This window comes from Lissotriton helveticus, chromosome 9 (assembly GCF_964261635.1).
Source record: "Lissotriton helveticus chromosome 9, aLisHel1.1, whole genome shotgun sequence".
NCBI lineage: Eukaryota > Metazoa > Chordata > Amphibia > Caudata > Salamandridae > Lissotriton > Lissotriton helveticus.
Window position 1 is genome coordinate 909586598 of NC_136070.1, and position 19241 is coordinate 909605838.

The 19241-nt window shown below is 39.8% G+C and overlaps 1 protein-coding gene across 1 annotated transcript in view; it reads right to left on the minus strand.

Annotated features, from left to right (window-relative positions):
- The window catches only part of NAPA (NSF attachment protein alpha), a 179139-nt gene that overhangs the window by 115023 nt on the left and 44875 nt on the right, over positions 1–19241 (minus strand). Inside the window, exon 3 of the mRNA XM_078661084.1 lies at positions 14989–15105. Coding sequence (XP_078517210.1) covers positions 14989–15105 — 117 coding nt within the window. The remainder of the gene's footprint in view (positions 1–14988; positions 15106–19241) is intronic.

Sequence of the window (19241 nt, forward strand, 5' to 3'; positions counted from 1 at the left end):
ACACCAAACATTTAAAACTGTAATGGCGGCCGTTTGTTTCTATGTGTGAACAAGGGCACAGGGTGCTCGAAACGCGTTGCTGATTAAGTGAATGAAGATCTTACCTGCATAAAATATCTCTCTTGTTCGCCAGCAAGGAGCGTGGAGGTTCGGAGAGTGTGCTTGAAGGAAGATTTTATATATGTCCAGTAATAATATATATATATATATATATATATATATATATATATATATATATATATATATATATATATAATTAAAGTGACTTAATAGTTAGGTGAATATGTCAGTTAAAAAAAAAACATGAAAAGCACTGACATTTGTCAGTTATAGTTAGAGCTCCCGGTTTTATGGTATTTATTTTTTTGACATTTCTGTCTGTATTTATCCATATTTATTTTTTGTCAACTGTATCTGTATTTATCCATATTTATTATGGGTTTTGTGAAAAAAATAAAGCTGAAACTGGTATATTTCCACATTTATTTAACCAATAAATATGCAGTCATGCTTGAATGCCTGCAAGGTTTCAGTAATATCAACACCTGCAGAAGATATATCAATGCACTTTATATGTAAATATGCATATTTCAGTATCAGCCTTGTGCATATATACTGCGTCTTTACAAAAATTCCTTTTTTTAATCCCCCTTACCTATCAATTCACACAGCTATTGGCCTGGCAATCATGGCAGACAGTATTTAGAATTACTCAAAAATCAACAAAATTTCCGTTTTTATCCACATTTAAAAATAAATACAGACAAAAACAAAGGGTTTTTAGTCTGTATTTTTCTGTAAAAATCAGTAAAAAACGGAAAACAGGGAGCCTTAGTTATAGTTACCTGAGGTAATTACAACTCATGCACGTCCATTCAGTGTTAACATCTGAAAATACTTCATTGATGACATCAGAGATGTCATCAAGGATTTCCAACAACATGTCATGAGTGATGTACTACGTAAACTCTTACGCAGTGTGTGTGAGTTAGTTACTTCAGTTAACTATAGCTGGTGAATATCAGTGGTTTTTAAGATATAAAACATTACATTTTAATTGACATTTTCACCTATGACATCACTTTATCCTTTTGTTTTTTCAGTGAATTTCTTTTTTCTAATGTAAAGTAAGATATTACTCACTTTTTTCAGAGAATTTCTGAGGTTTTTTTTAACGTAAAGTAACGTTATAAATAGATGCCATTTTAAGTAATGAAGATCTACCTGCTTTGTCAAAGGGTCAGAATACCAAAATATAAAATGCTGGCCTACTGATTTTAGCAAGGGGTCAGCATATGAACCTATATAAAGCAGACCTGCTGGCTTTGTCAAAAAGTTACAACAATAATGTATCAATAACCATATTCCAAAGTGATACTTATAAAGACACATATGGCTAAGTATGGTTATTAGTGTAAAAAAATATTTCTAAAAAAACGTTATAATTTCTAACAACCATCAGTGTGTGTTTAAGCTTTTCTTGAATATTCTTCAAGCCACAACATTTAGCTAAAAAAACAACCTGAAGAGATCCCCCACACTCCAGCTGAAGAGTATACAGCTCAAGCATGGAGTGCTTTAAAATAAGTGTAAGCTGTCCTAGAGTTATGCATTCAATGACTCAGGAGGACTTAGATTTTTTTATTTTTGTTAACTTTGTTGGGGAGCTACTGTGCTTGTTGCAGATCCCTACACCACCTTTCATGAATTGTTGGTTGTGCTCCTGCCCCTCCTCGGGGCATCACAACAACAAACATTTAAAAAACACAGCCCACACAGGGCATTATGGAGCGCTCCCAAGAGGGAGCAGTAAATGCTGTATGAGCTGCCTCGCTGCCTCAATAGTATAGCTGCAAGGCTGCAACTATTTTTTTCTTTTACTCTTTGGGTGCCCCAGTCCCACCCACAGCTCCCACATCTTATCAATATGTTTTTTTAAATGGCAGCGCGGGGGAGCCAACTCCTGCGCTGCCATGCCATTTAACCCCTCCCACACTGGTGACGAAGCGCTCAGTCACGCTCCTCGGGTGGGCTGTGCTGGTGCCTTAGCGGTTCCGTCACGGCCCCAGGCGCGGCGTGTTCTATTGAGCGGGCGGGGCCGTGACAGAACCGCTCCGTCACAAGCACAGCCCACCCGAGGGGCGTGACGGAGCGCTTCCGTCACCAGCATCGGAGCGCCGCGCTGCCCCTTAGCGCTGCGGCGGAAGGGTTAAAAAACAAATCCTGTGGTAAGTGCCCCTGTCCCACCTCGGGCACCCGCAACTCCTAAAGTTGAAGCAGCAGGGAGAGGCCCAAGGCAATTTCAGCCCGCCAGCATCATGGATGCGATGGAAATCAGCTGGATTCATTTATTCCAGCCAGACAGGAGCAGCCTTTGTTTCTGCTCCCGCCTGGTGAAAAAACACCTAGGTTTGCTGCATGGGAGAGCACAGACAGAATTAGCTTTCTGTTCCCTGTCTGCAATTTCTTTAGCAGGAAACAACAGAGTGCCCCAGGGGAAGGAGTGCCAGGGACACTGCCTGATGTGAGTCCTCAGGGCCTTTATATGGCCTAGTGAGAGGTGGCCCTATGCCTTCCTCCCAAACAAAACAAAAAATCAATGACTAGCCCTCCCCTAAAATGAATGATGTTAGAGGCTATGAGAACACATTTTCTGTAAATTCACACTATCTTCCTCAGCCATATGAGAATAAAGCCTGAGTAAAATATGTATTTTCAACAGAAGCAGCAGCCTGTAAGTTGATTCGTGTCACTACAATGCTGTTAAAAAGCCTTAGATAAGTGTATAATTGACAGTACATTTCTCTGGCAGAAGCGTGGGTGGGAGGAATGTTATGCCTGTTTTCAGTCCCAGCACCCTCTCCTTCATTTTCCATTATTAACTTAGGACTTATGAGTACAGTAGTGTGTGAGAGTGATGGAGAGAGGGTGAAAACAAACATTTTTGTATACCCCTCTCGAAGTCTCTGTCCCATAACAGTAATATGTATTAATCATGTGGTTTTGAAATTAACCAACGTAGAATAGAATGCACACACACAAATACACGTGGGATACTAATTTGCTTATGTTGCGAATCAGAATATACTAAGTAAGTGAAATTGTTATTCTAACATAGTACGCAACTGTCATAATACAACGAAAACTTGTGTATGTATGCTTTCTATATGTCTTATTGTGGCAGAAATGATGGAGAATGGTAAGAAAACAACACATAATTGTTGCTAAAATGATCGGTAATAGCTAACAGGGTTACCTTAGAATGGGGGGGAGGTAAACAGAAGGGCTATACTTCGAAATATAACGTTTAATTGTGTTTGTATCTATAATAGTTCCGATTAAGGCCCATGCAGCCTACTAGAAAATGGAGGTTTGCGAGACTCAGAAACTGTGGTGATCTACGCATGCGCGACTATGCTCGAGAGATGTGCAAGCAGTCTGTGCCTGTACAGCGTGGGTCAAGGTCAGCATGGCCTGGAAGTCTAGAAGAGTGCCAAGATTTTGTATGACCGTGTCGTGAGCCTGGGAATTAATCCTGAAGTGACAATTTAAAGGACACAAGTGAAAAAACTGTTAAAGAACAATCGAAACCTTATTTTTTGATTATACGATGACTTGGCGGAAATATGGAAAATGAGGAGATGAGGTTATGCTCATCCACCCCTTACATGAACCAATGAGAGTGAGCGAGGACCCTAAAAGTTTCAAATCTTAGACAGATAAGTTAGGGAAAAAGGGTGTAAAAGAGGACGTTTGAAAGTAAGAAAAAAGCTTGCTTTTGATTTTATTTTCGCACCACGACATGCTGTCGGACTGAACCCTTTCCATGGTGCAAAGACTGACATTTTTCTTGACTTTAACTTTTGATGGGTGTGGAGTCCGGATGGGAGGTGAACATCAAGAAAAAATAGAGAGGCGGTTTTTGGGAACTTACCTTTGCTAACCTGATGTCCATTTACTGAAATCTTGGTAATATGGTTTTGACTTATTTTTCTGAACTGTTCTCCTAATAAATGTAAACTGTTTGAATTTAACTTTTCTTTTTCTCTAGGTTATTAAGATGTTTAATGATTATTGAATTAAGGCTAAATAAAGTAAGATTATGCTAGGAGATCAAGTCTCTGAATAAAATGTTTAAACAATGGAGGATTAAGCAGTTCTTGTTGTCCATTAGTTAACTTTTACTAGCTGATCCATTGACCAAATGGTGGGGTGTTTTAATGTTTCTTAAGGATAAAACCATGCTAACTTTGATAAACTGCAGATGTATATAGTGTATAAAATTTTAGAATGAAAAAAGACACTCAGCTAAAATCCAGCATCTCCTCCTCTAGTCTTCTCTGATCTTGGGAGCAGGGTGATTTGTGTGCATGAATGACGCGTGGTGTTATGGGCCCCACTGACGAGTAAAGTGTGATAGCTCCTAGGGAATATAGTGATGGTTTGGATGTTTGGTTTGGAGCCGCGCTGGATCAAGAGCAAATAGAATACTCAGGGCTACACTAATCTACATGGACTTTACATACTTATGTTTTTTCTTTTTAAACTTCCTAAAATGTAATTAATTAATTTGGAAGGCTAGAACACAACAATTTGCTTGGCTACCCTGTTAAAAAAAATGCAGACAATACGAGATGTACTAATGTTTATTAAATGTGTGCATAATGCCAAATATCACCTCTCAAATGTCTCACCAGTTTCTTTTTTTTTTTTTTTTTTTTTTGAAAACCTTTATTGTGCATGAAAAAAAGGAACAAATACGGGCCTACAACCGTCAGGCCGGCCACAATACTTCGGAGCACAGGTGCTAGCAATGCGGTCTCTCAGCGGTCTCAGGTGGTATAGCAACAATTAATAACAGTTACATTGGAGGAAATCTAGTCGCCAAGGAGAAGGAGCATTAAAGGTTAAAGTTTAAAGTTTTTCGGATCGAATTTAAAGCAATGAAGAATAGGTGCAAAGAGAACTGAGTCCGTACAATAATTCCTCAACATGAGTAGGCAGCATAAATAATAGCAACAGTAGCGATGTGCACCCCATCAGAGGGGCCATACAGTGTAAAACAAACGGAATAGCAGGAATCATTCTCGTACCACCACCAGCGCCACCCACTCCCTACTAACCCCTGTCGCAGACCCAGAACGGAAAATAGAACAAGAAAGCGCAGAAAGTTAAGAAAAAAGGCCCATAGAAACTAAATAAGGAAAACTAAAGCTATCCCCCCACCCTACAACAATGCGGAGGCTATGGCCTATCCCCCCCCGACAATGTGCCTGTCGCCCATTAAAGAACCCGAAATGCAGCACAAGAGAAGAAAGTGAAGAAAAGGAAAAATAAGAAAATAACGTGTCTAACACCTAAATATGAGAGTGAGAAAAGGCCATCTTATTCTACAACTCTCACAAGAACAAGTGAAGCGGGAGGAGGAGCAATTCCAAACGGTCCCAGCCCACCAGCCAAAAGGACTACCCCACACAGTTCGCGATAGTTCAGAATTAAGTAATAATGTAGAGACAGGTGGGGAAAAACAATACGCCGTGCATGACTGAAACAAATGTATGACAATCCCAATCCCGTTCCAACCAACCAAGCAACCGGCATCATAAAAGGAGGAACTTAGCCCTGGCCAGATCTCGGAGACTTCCCAAAATGAGGTACATGAAGAAGGCCCGCCCCCACCAAGACAAAGAGACAAAATGGCAGCATAAAGAAGGACAGTAACATGGTTACACAAAATGGCCGTCGAAGATCACCATACAATCCTTTGTCCCCACTAAACAGTTCCCCCAGGCCATCGGGGAAGTATAGGCTCCCCAGCGCAATGAACAAAGGCCACAAGGGGAAATCCAGCGAAGGGGCCGGCAGTCGCGTGTCCCGGTCTCGAGGTAGAAACATTGTCGCAGGCAACAGTGTGGCAGGCCCCGGAGATAGGGGAAACAAAGTGTCGCAGGCAAGTTTATTGGACGGCCGATGGCAGGAGTCAGTGGAGGCAGAGGCAATCACGTCTTCTCCACGAGTAAAAGGAAACAATGCATCCCCAGTAGGTTCCGATGGAAGGAGTCTCAAAGTTGGCTGGCTTCCGACACTGCGTTCCTGCCGTAGAACAGACTCCATTATGTCGAAGCGGTCACCCAGTGCTGAAAAATCCGCACATATTTCCGCTCGAAAGTCAGACAGGGCGGCCAGGATAGTTCCATAAGAAAACGGTGGTTGCAGACCCTCGTCATCATGCTCCCGGGAAGGAATTCGTGAGCCGTCCCCCAGCGCACTCCGGGCGACCCAAGCCGCAGACAGGGACGGGCACTTTCCCCCGCTCCCCGGGGCAACAGATACAGCCATGAGAAATGGGTCACAGAATAATCTCCGAGGCGGGTGCGGCGTGACCAGTCGGCAATACAGGGCGCCAAGCCCGTTAAATCGATGCCGATCGGGCTCTCGACACTGAGAACCGTAGCGCTTCAGGCCGTTACACCGGGCCAGGAGAGCAGGCACCCAACGTCAATTAAACATGGCCGTATGTTCCTTCTCGCTCGCCACCCGCCTCAAACAAAGACGCCGTATCTGCAGAGCGTCTCGACGAGGCGCTAGGGCACAGGGCGCAGGTCGCAATGTTCCACGGCAGGCAGCGCGATCAGGAGTCCGTCTCGGGAGGATATCGCCACCCTCTCAGCACCGGTATCACACGGACACCCCGGCCGCCCCCATGCCTCCATTACTCGGAGACGGACGGAAGTATAGCCACGGGGTCAGGGCTCGGAGTCTCTGCACAGATATCTTCGGCTGCCGGGCGAGTTGAGAGTCCGGGGGAAGACAATTTAGGTCAGCACAGCTTAGTGAACGTTCCGCCGCCACAAATCGCCAGGATAGAGATCAGGATATCAGCGCGGAGGAAGGAGAGCTGGTGGAGCCGGGAACCTACACGTCCGTACCAGTCGCCATCTTGGCTCCTCCCCTGTCTCACCAGTTTCAAAGAGAAGTATGTTTCTCTTTAACTGCTATAGTAGCTGCATTCAAAGTTCAAAGAATTCGAAGGCTACGCTCGACGTTACAAGAAACCTGGTAACTATCCCCTTTGTTTAAAACAAGGCGCATTTCCCTGGCTGCATGATATTTTCATACTTCGGGTAATAAGTCAGCTTGGAAATATTTATAAAAGATGCATAGCTTCGGGTAATAATTTAGCTCGGAAATATTTATAAAAGATGCATAGCAATATTTAGTACAAGTAATGATGGGTTATTTTGACTATAGATTAGGAAAGAAATGTAATCCTTTGATTTATCTCTATGTCTTGCTAATAGAAAAGGAATATGGAACAATAATCTCCTTCTTGGTCTGTTACAATCGACATCACGAGAGTAAACGGCATTTTCAACTCCGAGTATCGCGATTCAAGGCGATATATATTGATAACCGTCTAGTAAGTATAAATAGAGGCCTTTGTATAACCAATGAGATAAAATGTAATTGTCTTTCAATTGGGTTTATCGTTTGGATCCCTTTCTTTATTACAGACAAATGAATCATCAATTGTGATCTTCAAAATTTCAAATCATTCATTATTGAATATTCCAAAGTATTTTAAAAGTGAGCATCTGAAACAGTGTTTCTACAATTCAGCATATTATTAAACATACGCGAAAAAGTTACCATTATACGGTAAATTTGTTCACATATCTGTACAGGTAATTTTTGGTTTCTGATCACAATGAGCATGGAAGTATACTACACGTATAGACTATCTGTTCATAATTCTTGCTTGTCCATTAGTGGGAGAATATAAAATTTTCGGTTGTCTAATTAGGAGTACTGTCAATATGTCGTTATATTTGTCCTAACTTGATTATGTTTTTCTTTGTTTATTAGATAATATTTAAATGATTACGTAAAATATTAAATGTAGTATAATTCTAATAAAGGTATTTTATTATATATTTTCTCTCAGGTAATTAGTGGCTATTCCTGAAGAAGGTGCTGGTTCGTCGAAACGCGCGTCTAATTTATTACTGTGCCACATTTGTTGTTTTATATTCTTCTTTTTTTCCCCTTTTATGATATTGTTTTTATAATAAGGTGTTTCGAATTTTCATATATTGTATGTTGATACAATTTTTAAATGATGTATGTATATAAAAAAGTGTTTTTTAGAGACTCTAAATCATGACAATAAAGACAGAACTCTATTTTTGGATGTGTTAATTCTCTCATTTATCACTGTATAGACAAGAGGATACAATTGGCTAGGTGTGTTTTTTCTCAAATATTTGTCCCTGACCTAGGATTTGAACTATTTACTGCTCAGGGGGTCCTTGATATATACATTGCAATTAGAGTGATATACTTTATCAAAGTTGTGTGTGAGAATCTAAACATTGTAGCTAAAGCATTGACTATAAGAAAATGCCTCTTTTCGCATGATCAACCCCAAAGTTTTGGACTGATGCTGCTGGTTTTCAACTCAGAGTGCACTGAGGCCTGCATGCAAACCAAACATCCGGGGCCAGTGCTCGGACTGTTAAATGTTTTTGTTTGATTGGTTTAAACCCAATTGGCATACCTTTATTTACTTATATGTCCCTAGAATATGGCACCAAGGGTACGCAGGACATGTACGTTTAAGTGTCCCACCAGGGCTGTAGCACTCCTAGTGCCACCCTGAGTGTGACAATGTGAAAACATATCTTCCAGCCTGCCACTGCAGACTGGCACAGCAGTTTTAAACTGCTAACTCGACTTTGCCATTTAAACTAATGGCAAAGTGCAAGCCTCCCCTTTTAATATATTTAAGTCACACTATAGCAGGCCTATCAAGTACTAAGGCAGGGTGCTGTGAATTAAAAAGTAGGACATGTATTTTCTAAGTCTTAACAGTAAAGACCCTAAATTGTTGCTCGTTCTGCAGAAAAGGTAGTAGCTCCACTGGCAATACAGATCACCTGCCAACAACTTAGTGTTAACTTTTGAATGGGAGTACTAAAGTTGGTACTTCAAGGTATCAAATTTACCGTCACATTCGACCTGACTTGTTGCCCAAGTCGAATTTAATGTAACTTAAGTAAATAACTTTTAGAAAGTTGCCACTCTGTTGACAAAGTTTTAAGTGGCCATTCGCAGATGATGGCCACAAAACAGTCTCCAGTCCTTACTGGGGAAAAGTGTGAGCCACTCCCAGAAGTGGGAAGAATAGAGGCCACACTGATGGACACGGTTTGTTTTACATAATCTAATGACTGAGTTTTCATTAATTTGTTGTCTAACCTGGTGTATCCAATAAGTGACTATGGCCGAGAGTGGGTGGATAAGCTGGCTTCGAAGCATTAAAGTAGAATTGTCCCACTGTGTGTTACACATGGACCATGTCCATTATACAGCCCTTTAATTGATTTATTTAGTTTTTAGAGAGCAAACCTCAAACTATACTAGGGCTTCAGTGAGTTTTACCTTAAAAGCAGATGCACTATACTGGAAACTTGTGAGGCATACACAGTAAGATTGATAATTATGCATGTAGGACGAAATCAACCTATGTCTTTAAAGGTCAGCAAATTTGTAGATAAAACACATTACCAACTAGACTAAATTACATTATTTACTTATAAGGATCTACGCAATACACTATGGATCGGGATGCAGAGCTAAGCAATTACCAGTGGCCGAGAGTAAATCAAGCATTCCACCTATCACTTTCTTTTTTTGCTATACTTTAGTGTTTCGCTCTAAGTGAGAAGGGTATGCCCAGATGTGAGCCCCATACTCACTCAATCACTGGAACCAAGCTGTACCCGGCTGATGAGCACATAACTAGGGTGAAACTGGTACTGAGTTGCTTATGTTCCGGTTCAGGAAGGACCTGGCTTGGCAGTTCAGGTTGCACTGTTCCGATTTGAGCAAGGTCAAGACTGATTTGCCTGTAGCTGGGTCCAAACTGAGGTGACATGTTGTGCAAAATAACGATCGATTGGGATGCGGCCTGTGTACTTACCAGTGTCTGAGATTAATTCAAACATTCCATCCATAATTTATTTTGTCTACTACAGGGATAAGTGTAGCAAAAGGTTACCCCAGAGCCTCTGCCCTACTCTTTATCAATCTTTCATTAGCCCAATCTCCTTTGTGAGATGTGGCCAGGAGCCTTTCCAGTGGCCTCTCTCCAAATAACAGAGCAACCTTTGAAGTGTGCAGGAGAGCCTAGTTCTTCTTCATCCAGTGAATGTCCCACTCAGCTCCTAGTTAATGGCCTGGTCACTTCTACTGATCACTACATGGTAGGCAGACGCCATTGTACTCATGCTGCTTAACACCTAGCAAAGGCGGTGGCCTTTCAACAATATAAGGGTAGCCCTTTGAATGCCCCTGCCGGTCCAATTAGATCGCAATCCATGGGACAGCCCTATACCATGCCACACATGTACATTCAGTGTTCACTCATGACAACAAAAAAATCAGGGATTCAGATGTCATTGCAGCTGCGGTCTTTACGGGGGCAGGGGTACATATCTATTACCATGCAAGGGACTTTTCTGTGCCAACACAGGTATTGATGGGGTTCCCAAGGAACATGGACAGAATACTTTCTGGAACTGAGGAAGAACAGAAGAGGAAAGGGCAGCTGTCCATGTCCTGTGATGAGCTCTGAAGGACTGGGCCTCCTCCCACTTGTACCCAGGACAAAGAAGTGGTCTCCAAGGGTCAGTTAGCTAACCTACGTGGCACAAGGAAACAAAAAGTTGCAAGAGGCCTTTTCCCTACTATTCCTAGCTGAAAACTGTTAACTGGAACTTGGACTGGCCTTTCCCAACACCCTTAAGAGTCTGTAGGTGCCCCACTGAGGTCCGGGTGCTTAGAAGTGTACTCTTGTGGTTGCTTGGCACAAAAAAACATTTGCAAACTTTTGCTCCGGAGCTAACTGGACCTACAGAGAAAGCTACCCGAATGGCAATTCCATGGCGTCGGACTGATTTTCAGACTCGTCCCCCTGAAACGATCCAGAAGCTCTGAAAAAAAGTTAAAGTCCCTTTCTGTTTTGGGACTTAGAAACCTTATCAAGCAAAATCCTCCAGTGCCTTAGTGAGATCAACGGGCAGCAGGTATTCGAATGGCAGTTCCATGGCAGCAGCTCCAATTTCAGATTTTTTTCTGAGAGGACAGTTTTTGCCTCACAAAAAAACATAATTTTTTTGTAGTAGGACTTGGGAAATGTTTCTAGCCTTTTAACTTCCAGAGCTTTACTGGGATCAATCCATTTAGTGTATCTAACCAGGGCGTCATCGCTGTCAGCCTCAAATTGCACCTAGGTCCCAGTATACTGCAACCATTGACTACAATTGGAACTTGGCGCTTTTTGAAAACAAAGTCATATCACTGTGTCCCTTTATTGAATTTTTGTTGTTTTGTTGTCATTTTGTACATTGAATTCAAATTCTGTTTTAGAATTTTATAGTCTGGTGCTTTGACTTTATTACTATTATGTTATTGCATAAATACTTTACAAACTGCCCCAAGTTTAGCCTGTTTGATCTGTGCCACAACTGCCACCGGGTTGAGTTCGGGTTAATTTAGTGACTTTGAGAGTTCATTCTGATAAGAGTGGTGTTTATTTCCGGAGGTGGGAAGACTCCCACACCAAATAATTATCCATTTTCCTACAAAGGGATTCCGTAGTAGCCACAAAACAATAAAACATTTTAGCATAACTATCTCCTAAATATGCTGCAAAGCCCTTTGAATAAGTGCTGCAAATTACTGTTGCCATGTGTTCATAATCAGTATGTGTGCCTTCATCCGTAGCTTTCTCAAGCGCAGTCAACAAAATTTGCGGTGAGAATGGGCCACAAGTAGATTATGCAAATTAAGTTACTCCATACTGTTTTTCATAGGCCACTTTTGGCAGCCAGAAGCAGGCCATTTCTAGGAAGGAGCTTTCTCAACACTACAGTATGTACCATGGTATTCAGTCAAACTATCGAGTTCGAAATGTAGACTAACTAATATCGAGTTTTAAATATCATGACATAAAAAATATATCATTAATAACAAAATGGGTTTGGCTCTAATCAGTAAGGCTGAGCCTGACCAACTGAACAACAAAAAGAAATGCCAATACTGATACTCAATTCGAGAGGAATATTAGAAACCAGAATACAGACCACAGTTCAGTACTCGGGACTGCTATTCAATAGCTGTTTATTCAAAAATATTTTGCAATGCACGAATTTCAATTAGTGCTCAAATTCAAAACACGTTTATTAAACAATAGAGGACGTGAGGACACAAAAAGGAAAAATGAAATCTCATCCGTACTCTCATTCGCTAGTCAAACATATCACATCCAACCTACTATCATCCAAGCATTCAAACAAAGTACTCCACACAACCTGGGGGGGAAAATAATTTGAACCAGTTGGTGAAGTAATAGGTCTGCTACGCAATCTGAAAAATTCTGTAATGTTCCAAGTCATACACTATTGATAATGCGGTTAAATCAGCGGAATTTTCATCATAGTTAACAACATTAAGTGTAAACACAACTCATAGTGCAGAACTAATAAGCACCAAGGTGAAAATAGCAGACTCAAAGGCCTACGTGTTTCGAATCCCTTAGAATGGCAGGATTCTCTTCAGGGCCAAACGTCTAGGTCTTTTTGTTCAACATAGGAAGGTATTCCCAAGGATAGTCTTCTTAGTCAAAATGACGCTGTGTCCTCAGCTTGCTTGTACCGTTATTTGAGCTCGCTGGAGAATAAATGAAAGATCGTGCAATTCCTAGTCACACAACACGGAAGGGGGGTAGTTGATCGGGTGGGGCGTGAACGGGTAAATCGATCCAGAGCACCACACTGGAACGGCAGAATCGTTGCCGCGTTGTCAGTGTCCAAGCAGCATCGGGAGCGTGTGACGCATAACACATGCGCGGGCTTTCATTTTTCCTTTTCGTGTCCTCATTTCCTCTATTGTTTAATAAATGTGTTTTAAATTTGAGCACTAATTGAAATTCATGCATTGCAACATATTTTTGAATAAACAGCTATTGAATAGCAGTCCCGAGTACTGAACTGTGGTCTGTATTCTGGTTTCAAATATTCCTCTCAAATTGAGTATCAGTATTGGCATAAAAAATATATCGACTCAAGAACATTGTAGTCAAGAATATCGACTTTAAGGTAAGAAATATCGATTTAAAAAATATAGAAGTAATAAAACGTGCAAATATATAGTTTAAAATATCAATTTTTTAAATTAGTGTTATGTATTTTAGTATGTTTTAAATGTGTGATTTTTTTATAGAAGTATTGTTTATATTTTTTAATATATGTGTTAAATGTTTAGTAGTTATTAATTTTATTTTAATAAAATTGTGCGTTTTTCAGTTTCGTAGAGGGTTGTGGGGTAATAGGGGAAAAGGGTAGGAAGTAATTTAATTATAAATTAATTCATATTATTTATTTATTAAGATTTATGTAATTGAGGTTTTATAATGTTAAGTGTTTTGGGGGGGTAAATTGTAGGTGCGAGTTGTGGGGTTTATAGGGGTAAAGGGTGGGAAGCAATTTATTTCTTCTTGCAGATCGCAGAATTGTATTTTATATAGATAGCTCAGTGAGTTGCCGCTTTTGTCACAGAGATCCTTTTGCTATTCACTGTTTGTAATTTACTATTCTTCTTGTATAGCACAGTGAGCTATGAACTGGCATCAAAGAGCTGCATGCAAACTGCAAGGCATCGGATCAAAACCTTATGTTTTTTTACCCAGTCTGTCATTGATAAAAAGGTTTATTTAGGTAGAAAGAAATTCTAATTATTAACGGCAAACACTGTTTTACGTTTTAAATACAGACTTTGTGCTTTTCCAGACCAAGCACTCTTACAATATACTGCCTGCCAATGTATACGCCACCTCATTCCCACACCTTACAGTCCTCATTCCCTCATGCAAAATGTCCAATATAGACGCTTCGGCATTTGTGCACTGTATACAATTTTACTTACTTGATTTACACACTTGCACAATTAATTATCTCTGTATAATGCGTGTGCGACAAAGACTTCTAACACCATGTATTGGTATGAGTAGCGCCATGAAAGAAATTAAATATGTATCAGAGAGGACCAAGGAGAGATGAGGGGGACCCTTGGACGGTCTTAGTGAGGGAATCTGTGGAAAAGATCATTGGGAGCACCAACAAAATTGACACAGTGGGCATCCAAGGGCTTAACCCTGCCCTGAACTGCACTGTGGTCTCATCATGAGAATTGATAAGAAATAGAACGTGAGATTAAGAGTCTTTTTGAAAGGGTTGAACGTCTCTCCATTTTGGTGCTTAGGGACAGTGAGGTGTTAGGGGAGTTGCATGGTTTCAAGGAGGGAAGAATAGGAACTTGGGCTATATGGAGTTGAACAGGTCAGAGAGGTGTTCTGTGATATACGCTGGTCGTAGATGGCAGCAGATGAGGATTCAGATCAGAATTAATGTTACATTTAGCTTGCAGTGGAAGCAGACTAACCACTCTTGAAGTCTTACATGATATGGTGCCACTTTAAATAACAGTTTCACAAATCGCCATCACAAATCTACAAATAAGAAAGCCATTCAGCCACAAAACATGTGGGCATTTAAAAAAATAAATCAGAAAACAATGGGACTCTAAAAAAGCATGAAGAATTACTGTTAGTAAATTGCTAGTCTGACCCTGACGGACTTTCATACTATCCCACTAATGTGTCCCAATACTCAGTCTACACAAGTAAAATTCCCACAAAGTTATTTTACATGATAATATGTAAACTCCTGTAGAACAAGTAGCTAAATAAAACAAGGAAACCTTTGGACAGCTTGACTAAGATAAATGTACACGAGCGGCATTATACTGTGTATTTGCGTCGATCACCTGCGTGATACTTTTGTGGGGAATACAAAACCGATATGCTTTCTTTCCTTCGACCCGCTATCCTCAGCCAATTCTTTGCTTCCACTCAAACTTCCATTTTACCTTGAGGGTCAGCTTTCTTGAAGGCATTTCCAGCATCCACAAAGTTAGTTGCTGCGTCATGCTTGCTCTGCACCTGAAGATGAAGTTGTGCCGCTTGGCAGAAGGCGTTCCCAGCCGCTAGAGAAATAAAATGACAAAAGCGAAACACCGTTAGCACAACATATTTAGCAAAGCACTTGTGGCGTTAACAGAAAGATCTAGTGGGACAACAACAACTTTTTAGCTTTCCATCACATTTACAGGTTTCCCATTCCAGCAAAGCACCAGCGAATCCAGTGAACAGTTACACCAGTTAAGTTGAATAATTTTCTTAACTGAAACAGAAGCAGTTTCATCTAAAGGGGCGATAAAATTTGAATGTGCAATACTGCAAACATATAAAGAAAAAAGCGTGTCTGAATCCAAACTATTACACAACTATGTAATTCTAGATGCTAACGCTACTTACTGCCTCTGTGTGGGATCCTGAAACATTTTACTCCTTTAAGCCACCTAACTAAACTATCAGAGGGATATATGATTCCAGGTCATAACATTTTCCAAAACGTCATTTACAAAAATAGGACCTCAAAAAAATCTTCATAGTAACCTAATTTTGTATGTAGCATATTATTTTGACCAAAACATTTTTAAAAAGGTGTAATTTATTCATTTTTTCTATTGTATATCGATCTATTAATACTTATTATTATTTTTCACGTTTTTGGTGGGTAAACAAACTCTAAATGCCCAAATTGCCCTTTTTACATCATATTATATAGATCATAATAAAAATTAACATGCATATATATTTTTTGTGTGTGGGTATATGCTTTTAAAGTATTGGGGAAAAAGCTCCCCATCAGCTTTTAAATGACAAATATTTTTGTATTTAGATTGCTTCTAATGTCTCATTACAGTGTTTTTTGGGGTAAATCTACCAAACCCTCCAAGTCTCCATTCATATTCATTATATGTTTCATATGCACCTTTCGTTTAGATTTCTCTTGATATATATATATATATATATATATATATATAAAATTCAAATGCAGATTAGCCCCATGAAGACAAGCCACAAGAAATTACTTCACTCGCATTTATTCTTTCCATCACTTGCCAGCAGACGAACTCGAAGGTACAGATCACATCAGTTCTTGATATTTGCCAGACGCGTTTCAGGATACCAAAATCCTTTCTTCAGTGGCTCAGGCAAGGGAAATGAATGCACTCTCGTAATTTGCACTTTTAACTTGTTACCTCAGTGGGTGTGGCTTCTGTACAAAGCTCTCTGGTCGTTGTAGTGCTTTTAATAATTGTTCCTCTTGTGAGGGAGGCTTTCTGTCCCATTTTCCGCTTATTAAATTATTTTCCTAGTGGAAAGGTGAAAATGTCTCTCCCTTTCATCTGCCCTGCTTTACAATGATGAAAAACGAGTCCCAAGCAGCGTCGTTCTGCAGCGCGCTGCTCACCTTCTTTCCAAGCTGCAGGCTGTATTCTAGAGCCTGCATGAACCCGCCTTCAGGCGATGGGCTTGTCCTCGTACCTTGATATTATATAGAAGGGAATCATAATGTTTACTATACAAATTTGATTAATGTTTGTTGACACGACAGGGTCCCTTATCAGTCAAAGGTGTATCATTAGAAGAAACCTATATATATGATCAGCTGGATATCCTAATTGTTACACAATACATATAAATAAGCTGTGAAATAAAATCCTATATTGGATATAATGTCAGCCTAAAACTATTATCGTATAAAATTATTATAATATAAATTTGATACACAAAAATAGGTTGCTTGATCGTCATAAATAATCAATAAAAATAATATAAAATGCCTTTAAAACCCCTAATTGCAATAAAAAGTCCATTATGTTAAAACCTATTGCTACTCAGTACTCATTTGTTAAGGATCACACTCAAATACAGATTAATACTATATTTTTACTTTCCTTTTTCATATTTAGAGGCATGTAAACAAATCTTCTGTAACATTGAGGCCTGACGGTTGTTTTGTATTTAATTCCAAAATATATCTGGTATCAAGACGGCGTAGTTTTTCCTCTCTATTACCGCCTCTTCTGTTTGCAGGGACACAATCAATGACAAAGTATTTTAAATCACGGCTTTTCAGAATCATGTTTGGATTTGAAATGTCTCGCCACAGGATAGGTGTTGTCCTGGTTATTTATTGCCCTAAGATGTTGCAATATTCTTTTGTGGACTAGGAGCTTAGTGCTCCCTACGTACAGTAGATTGCAAGGGTAGGACAAGACATAAACCGCATATTCAGTTTTGCATGTAAGCAGTTTGCCAATCTTGTGCTCCCTTTGATCCAGTGGTGAAAAATACGTAGTTGTATTTTCACCCTGTTGGCAGGCTTTGCATGTCTTACAGTTAAAAAAGCCATTGTGTGTTTGTAGCCAATTAGATGACTCAAATACTTCTGGCCTAGTTTTAACTAACACATCTTTCATTGATTGTCCTCTGCTATATGTTATTGACGGTCTTTTCGGTAGTTTAGAACCTATCACGAGATCACTTAAAACTAAGGGCCAAATTTTCTTAATGATGGATTCAATCTTTTTATGTTGTTTGCTATATTGGACAATGATCCTAAATTCCTAATTAGTTTCAATGATGTTTGTTTCCATGGTCCTATTGCTGGTATCTGTTCCAATGCCTAATAGATCTAATCTGTTTTTGTACATGGATTTGGTAATAGCAGCATTAATAATCCTGTCAGAGTAACCCCTTTCTTGAAATCTCATTTTACTCTCTTCTTGGGCTATTAAAAGATCACATTCTTTGCTATGAATGCGTTTTAGCCTCAACGTTTCCCCATAAGGGATACTGCTTACCAAATGTTTTACATGTGAGCTATTAGCATGGAGTGTTTAATTCCCTGCAGTTGCTTTCCGGTGGAGTTTTGTTTCAATTTTATTGTTCTCAATAACAATTTCTGTGTCTAAAAAGGTCACTGATGTAGAACTTATGTTAGCAGTGAAATGCAGGTTGAGATTGTTCACATTCATTTCCCGCACAAATTCCTCTGCACTGTCCAAACTTCCATCCCATATCACAAATAAATCATCTATGAAACGTAGCCAAGTTTTGACCTTAGTTGTCATAGCCTCCATGTGTTCCGTCATAAGGACCAGCTCCCCCCACCAACCCACCCATGTGAAGACATGCGTAGCTGGGGGAGAAGCTGACCCCCATGGCAACACCTCGAAACTGCTTTTACAAAATATTGTTAAACATAAACATGTTGTTATTTAAACAGAAGTCAACCATTTCCAATAGTATTTGTTTATGTTTTGGCATATTGCCCAAAGACCTTTCCAAATAAAACTCAAGCGCTCTCAAACCATCAGAATGTACAATACTTGTATAGAGTGAGCTGACATCTAGGGCTATCAATAAGAAATTGGATTCCCAGTTACAGACTTTTATTTTGCGTAAAAAGTCACTTGTATCACTCACATATGATGGGAGGGCTTTCAAGTGATTTTGGAGAAAGAAATCCACATATTGGGACGTATGTTCAAGGCATCCATTTCTTGCTGAAATAATGGGCTGGCCCGGCGGATTTCTCCTCAAGTCTTTGTGTATCTTTGGCAAACTATATATTGTTGGTACCACAGGAAAATAGTTTTTAAGGAGTTTGAATTCTTGTCCAGTGATAAGACCCTCTGATTTCCAATTTGATAACTTTTGTTGAAATTTGAGTACATTAACTCAGTCCCGGTACATCTTGTGTAACATGTCCTGTCATTGAGCTGATTGAAAGCCTCCTTAGTATACATATCCCTGTTCATTAAGACAATGTTACCGCCTTTGTCTGAGGCCCGAATTATGACTTTGTTGTTCTTCTTCAATTTAGATATCAAGGTGTTATAGTCTGCCTTTTCCTTATTATACTTTGATTTACCTCTGTGGGTCTTGATAGAGAGTTCCTTAAGCTGATTTGTCACCTGATCATGGAAAAGATCAATCGAATCCTTTAGCATAACTGGGTTAAAGGTTGATTTTGGTTTCAATTCAGTAAGTGGGCGGGTGGATGAAATTGGAAATAAAATAAAGTCTGTATTTGATGCTGTTTGTTCACATTGTGACCCAGAACTGTTGTCCATTGAGTGCATAGCCCACAATTCCTGTATATCATTTATAAGGGCTTCAGTTGTTTGTGTATTACCAATAGATTCGGAGCTCACATTTGTTGTAGGTACTGGGTAGTTTGAATTCTTGTTTACACACACACATA